At 33.4% G+C, this 6,305-nt stretch overlaps 1 protein-coding gene across 1 annotated transcript in view; it reads left to right on the forward strand.

Moving 5' to 3' along the window:
- LOC106878910 (uncharacterized) overlaps nt 1-6,272 on the forward strand; it is a 32,924-nt gene extending 26,652 nt beyond the window's left edge. The window contains exon 2 of the mRNA XM_052975047.1: nt 3,937-6,272. Coding sequence (XP_052831007.1) covers nt 4,025-5,893 — 1,869 coding nt within the window. The 5' untranslated portion in view covers nt 3,937-4,024 and the 3' untranslated portion in view covers nt 5,894-6,272. The remainder of the gene's footprint in view (nt 1-3,936) is intronic.
- Nucleotides 6,273-6,305: the final 33 nt, after the last annotated feature.

Below are 6,305 nucleotides of genomic sequence, written 5' to 3' on the forward strand. Positions count from 1 at the left end.
ATAACTTTTAACAATTTTCAAGTTGGTGAAATCCACCATTGTTTACAACAGGAGTTAAGTCCCCTTCTAGCGACGAGCAGGTTTTTAAGACTTTTTTTTTTCCATCGAGGAAAAAAGTGTTTTGTTGATATACAGGCAACACACACACACACACACACACATATGAACATGTATGCGTACAAAAAATATGTATGCAATTGGCGTACGTACGTGTGTGTGTGTGTGTGTGTTGTCCATATATATATATATATATATAATACAAATGATATATGAGCATATGCATGTATACATACATATATGTACATACCTACATGTACATATATATATATAGATGCATATCCGGGTACAGGATGTCAAAAAACATGGACAAAAAGGAACGGGAATATAAACAAAGCACAAAAAACAGACTTTTGTACGGACAGCAGAATGAACACACAGCAAAACAGACAAGCCACTTATGGAACTTTTCCTTCATCAGCTGCCTCTATTCTAAACTAGGCGTTTCGAAGATGAGGCAAGACTTAGTTGCGGTCTGAACATAACCGCTTCTGACACAGAGAATCGGGAGCCCTTTTGGGCATTCTATTTTCCTTGCTGGAAGGATTCCCAACCCATGGCAAAGAGAGGTTAGATGATGGTGGTGGTGTTTTCAAAGGGCTGGCATGTGTAACCTGATCACCAACCCATGTGCTCCCATTGCGACACTGATTCTGCCCAAATTTAACGTTGATGTTACTTAGTTTGGTTTGAAATAAAGAACTTGATTAGCTTAATAATCCCAACTTAATCCCGAGCAAAGCCAGGCTATACTGCTAGTAAGCTATATAGTATAGTAAGTTAGCATACTATTCTATGAATATTCCTGCCTAGTTAGTCTAACTTCATCATGGTTTTAATAATTAAACTATTTATTCCTTTCTATAGTGTTCCACCCTTCTGATCATATTATTATTTTTATAAAGACCTTTATGCAAGTAGTCCTCCTATTTTGTACCTCTAGGAAACTATATTATCATGTATGTATTAGCACTGGAAACTTTACAACTTATATTATACCTCTTAGCTTATAATTAATATATAGTTAGCATGTTCTATTGCCCCAATATTCCTTTAGTAAATACCAGTGATCAGTCTTTATAGATACCACCTAATAAGTAAATAATTAAATATAATGATAGAATTATTAAACAAATTCTATATAATCTTCTCTTCCTATTGTTGATAATATGGTATATATACTTCGTCGTGGTTTTAGTGATTAAACTATTTATTCCTTTCTATGGTGTTCTACCCTACTGATCATATTATTATTTTTATAATAGTTTTTATGTAAGTAAACCTCCTAATTTTGTACCCTAGAAATTTATATTAGCTTGTATATAATAGCACCAGTAACTTTACAACTTATAATGTACCTCTTAGATTATAATTAATATATGCGCAGGAGTGGCTGTGTGGTAAGTAGCTTGCTTACCAACCACATGGTTCCGGGTTCGGTCCCAATGTGTGGTACTTTGGGGAAGTGTTTTCTCCTCTAGCCTCAAGCCAACCAAAGCCTTGTGAGTCGATTTGGTAGATGAAAGAAGCCCTTCGTATATATATATATATGTGTGTGTGTGTGTGTGTGTGTATATATGTTTGTGTCTGTGTTTGTCCCCACAACATCACTTGACAACCGATGTTGGTGTGTTTACGTCCCTGTAACTTACCAGTTTGGTAAAAGAGACCGATAGAATAAGTACTAGGCTTACAAAGAATAAGTCCTGAGATCAGATTGCTCGACTAATGTCAGTGCTCCAGCATGGCCACAGTCAAATTACTGAAACAAGTAAAAGAATAAAAGAACATCGTTAGCATGTTCTATTGTGCCAGTATTCCTTTAATAAATGCTAGTGATCAATCTTTATAGATACCACCTAATAAGTAAATAATTAAGTATATGAATGTATATTAAACTAATTCTATGTAATTTTTTCTCTCTCTGTTGTTGAAAATTTTGGTATATATTCAATATTACTCAAAATTTATCTTTTTGGTTAAAATATTTTTCTTGATAACCCTAAATTTTATCTTTATACAATATAACAACATTGTTTAAATCATTCAACTAAAGTACCCCATGATAAAATTTCCCCTGTATTATCATCTTTGGTTTTATTAGCATCTTGCCCCTTTAACTGGTAATTAACATCTTGATTTGAGGTCTTCCACTACCCAACCTCGTTATAGCCAGTTACTTTATACTACTTCAAAATAATCTTGACAAATTTTATGACTATACCCACTATGATTCTGTCAACTCCCTCATGCCCTTTCCTAACAGACACTATTCTCTAGTCTTAGATTTGATTTACAAAGATAAACAAAACTAATAAATTAAATCTGAACCAAAATCAGTGACAAGCTATGACTCAAACAGATTTTTTCCTGTTGTCTTAGAAATTTCTAAGCTGAAGTGACAACAGCATGGACTTGGTCTGTCTTCTTACCCTCTTAGAGGATTTAAGTAAAAATTATACAAATGTGTCCAACTGATTAAAAAAAATCCTATTTATTTATTTTTGCAGCTGAGGATAGCCCTGCATTTAATGATTGCATTGTTCAATTAAATGGAGTGACTTAAATCGGTCTTACTGCATCACCTCTGGATATCCTGTTGCTTATTTTGATTTTATTCACCTTATTTTAAAGTTGTATTGATAATGTATTTACATTTATACAATGTTTTGATCAGTTTGTTACCTGCTTATCATTGTCTTATTCCTGAATATGTACATAGCACCAAACTGGATTTGTACCACAAATCCTGAAATTATTCATCTGATGAGAACTAGAAATCAAACCAATCAAAATGTAGTGTACATGTAAATATACAAAAAAAGTCATTTTCATCTGAAAATTAGGATTTGCATTTTTCATATCAGTGCTTCTAATAGGAATAAATTTTGTTCCCATTCTATTCCATAGTGTTTAATAGCTTGACTCCCCACCTTATTCTATCTTTCCTTAACATAACATTTCATCATTTTTTGTATACTCGAAGCTTGAACTTGGATGTATCCCCTAAGGTTTTATGAATACATTTGTGTGTGGCAAACTGCAGTGAAGTAGACGTTTTGAATATTTCCACAATGTTTATCTCTGGACTCTGTGATGTTTAGTAGATAAGACAAATGTCAGTGGCTAGATGAAATTAAACACATAACTATTTTGATATAAACCTAAAACTATTTCTGGTTCTACAATTCATTTTTAAAGTGTTCATATTTCACTTTTAACAAAAACCTTCCATCATAATTTTATTTAAGAACCTTTCTGTGAAGTTATGTTCCAAATACCATTTTGATAATAATGAAGTTATTTATCCCTCCAAATTCTTGATTATTTTCAAAATTAATTGAAATCTATAGGCAGTGTATTCTAGAGGTATGATCATAAAAGAGTTAAATGTCGTTATCAGACAGTGAAGTCCTTTTGGCAATACATTTCACTTTATTATTTTTTTATAAGGACTCTGACTTTGAAAAATGGAAATTCAGAATCTAAATAATTATTTTCACTTATATGTTGCATCTATTTTTATTTACCATGTATGTGAGCATAAGTCTGTTGGCAAATTATAATATTTTCCTTTTGCTATGTATTTTTTTTTAAGGTTCCTTTGGCCACTAATGTTTATATGAGGGTTGTGGATGAAATAATTAAAACAAACTGGAAAACATTTTTGTGCCTCTTTGAGGAAGAAACAAAAATTCTAGATGAATTGACTGTGTGTAGGTTTGCGAATTATTTTTTATTTCTTCGGTAAATTTGGTTTACAGTTTAGTTTGTGCTCATGAAATATAGCAATATTCAACTATCAAAAATTTTTGTGATCAATTTTTGCCCAAATTCTTAATACCATTTTTTTTCTTTTTTATTTAATTTCTTCTACAGGCTGTTGAAGCTGTTATAATTAAATTGAGGTCATTTACCACAGTATGACTGGAGCTGTATTTGTTGCCATGTCCACTGCATTTATGTAATGAGCAATGGTCCTTCCAAGGGTATGGCCGAGGGAACATTAAAATCTGTAGGAGATGCTGAATTTGCTACCTCACCAAATGGCCATACAACTGAGTGCAGTGATACTGAAATGGAGTGTAAAAGAAACTGCGTGGACCAGAAAGATGCACCAAGGAAATCACAGTCTTATAATAGATTGGGCAGCCAGTGTTACAGTAAGTTACCACTGCCATACCAAAGTGCTCTTAGTGATAATAAAACATTCAAAGACTCTATTAACCCCGATGAGGTGAATGAAGCTAACACTCTCAGTTCACCTAGCTTTAATTCTAAAGCAAATCCACAGCCATCTTACCATTTAGACTCACCACTAAGATCTTGTCAAAAACAAAGTGGTTCAAGATTTCTCCGTTGTGAACTTTGTAATAAACTGTTCTCAGAAGATGATGCTGAGAATGAAGATGCACACATTTCCAAAAAAAAAATTACTGTTTGTCAAGTTTGCAACCAGAAATATTCAGTGCTAGAAGACATTGCTGACAAGAAACCTCCTCCAAAAGCGATTCTTGATAACTCATTGCTCCCTGCAACTTACCCACCAAAATTAATGTACAATAATTGTAATGACATACCCTCCAGAAATATTAAACAAATCAAAAATGGTTCCCAAATAGTAGTGTCTGACACTAACACAAAAACTGAACATCTATTAAAAAATATAAAACAGGAGCCTGTCTCTGAAAATGATGATAATTTACCCACTGGTATAAAACTACCACTTAAACATAGTTTTCAATCATCTTGTTCCTTTTTTTTGACCACTAATTTAAAACCATGTATCAAACGTAATCAAGAAGTGAAAAACAAGAAGAAAGACTCTGTTCCCAGTGAAAACACAAATAAAAAAGCTAGACTTGGAGATTCAGATCTGGCTAAAAATGTATCTGCAGATCAGGAACAACTAGTTACTGTTGATGTAAGTAAAAATACTGTTGCTTGTTCACCAAAAGTGCATGGCACTGAGGGCTACAGTCAAAATTATTTTAAATTGGAGCCACCAAATGTTTCTGATTGTGCAAAGGAAGCTAAGAAAACAGTTCATATAAAATCAAAAAGCACAAACGAAACTGATTTCACATTCAAGCTTCCTTCAGTTGCTTCAACTTATTCAACTGGTAAAAATGTTAATAAAAGTAAAAATGATCCCACCTCTAATACTTATACATTTGAAGGAAGTATGATGTGGAATCCTGTGACCAATATTCCTACAACACAGGAGCAACAGAAATCTGATAAGAAAGACGGGATCTCAGAAACTAACTCCTGCCCAAAAAGTGAGAGAAAAGATGATGAAAGTACCTATAGCTGTGAAGGGAGTCTCTTTATTAAACCAGTCCTTCCAAATGAATTTGCTTTTGAAGGTACATTATACATCAAACCTGATTCACCTCATTTTCTTCAGACTACTGTTGACTCATCTCCTACCACATCTACTGCTAGTCCATCTAATTTAACAAATAAAATAGTTAACATCCAATCAGTATTCACTAGTTCAGGTCAAGTTATCAGCAATGTCACAGTTCCTGCAACTGATCAAAGCAGAACAGTCCCCAACAATCAAAGAATGCCTACAAATGTATGCAGAACCTATGCCAGAACAACAACCACCAACAGCACTGTAGTCCCTAGAATGACAAGCAGCATCCCCACATCAATGCCAAAGGTACAGAAAATTATATCAGAAGAGAAGAAAGACCTGCCAGTTAGGAAACAAGCTCTAAATTCAGGAAGTGGAGGTGGACATACTGACTTCAGTGTTAAATCCATTCTCAGTACCCCTGATCGTAGAGGAACAGTGGGTAATTCTGGGATGCCTCAGGAACAGTAAATATGAGCAGTGCTTATTGTGGCCTACTCACTTCAAATGGTTCATCTGTATATTAAGTTCTAGTTTAGGCAGGATATTTAAGATGGTATTTATATAGAAGGTCTTTCATAACTAATCCATCATTTCACTGTTCATTCTCCAACTGTGTCTCTTATCTTGCCTCAATTTTTTCCTCTTCCTATTTCAATATTTTTTGTCTCTTCCTCTCCAATGCCTTCCTTTTTCAACTTGAAAAAGTTAGTCAAGTTGATGCAATGATCCCAAATTTATTTGATTTATGTCCTAATGTCATTCCATGAGGAGCTGGTTCAAAATTGATATTTTACCCTCAATTTCACATGTATCATTTGTTTTACAACCATTTAGATATATATATATATATATCTATATATATATATATATATATATATAT

This window comes from Octopus bimaculoides, chromosome 20 (genome assembly GCF_001194135.2).
Source record: "Octopus bimaculoides isolate UCB-OBI-ISO-001 chromosome 20, ASM119413v2, whole genome shotgun sequence".
In the NCBI taxonomy this organism is placed as follows: Eukaryota; Metazoa; Mollusca; class Cephalopoda; order Octopoda; family Octopodidae; genus Octopus; species Octopus bimaculoides.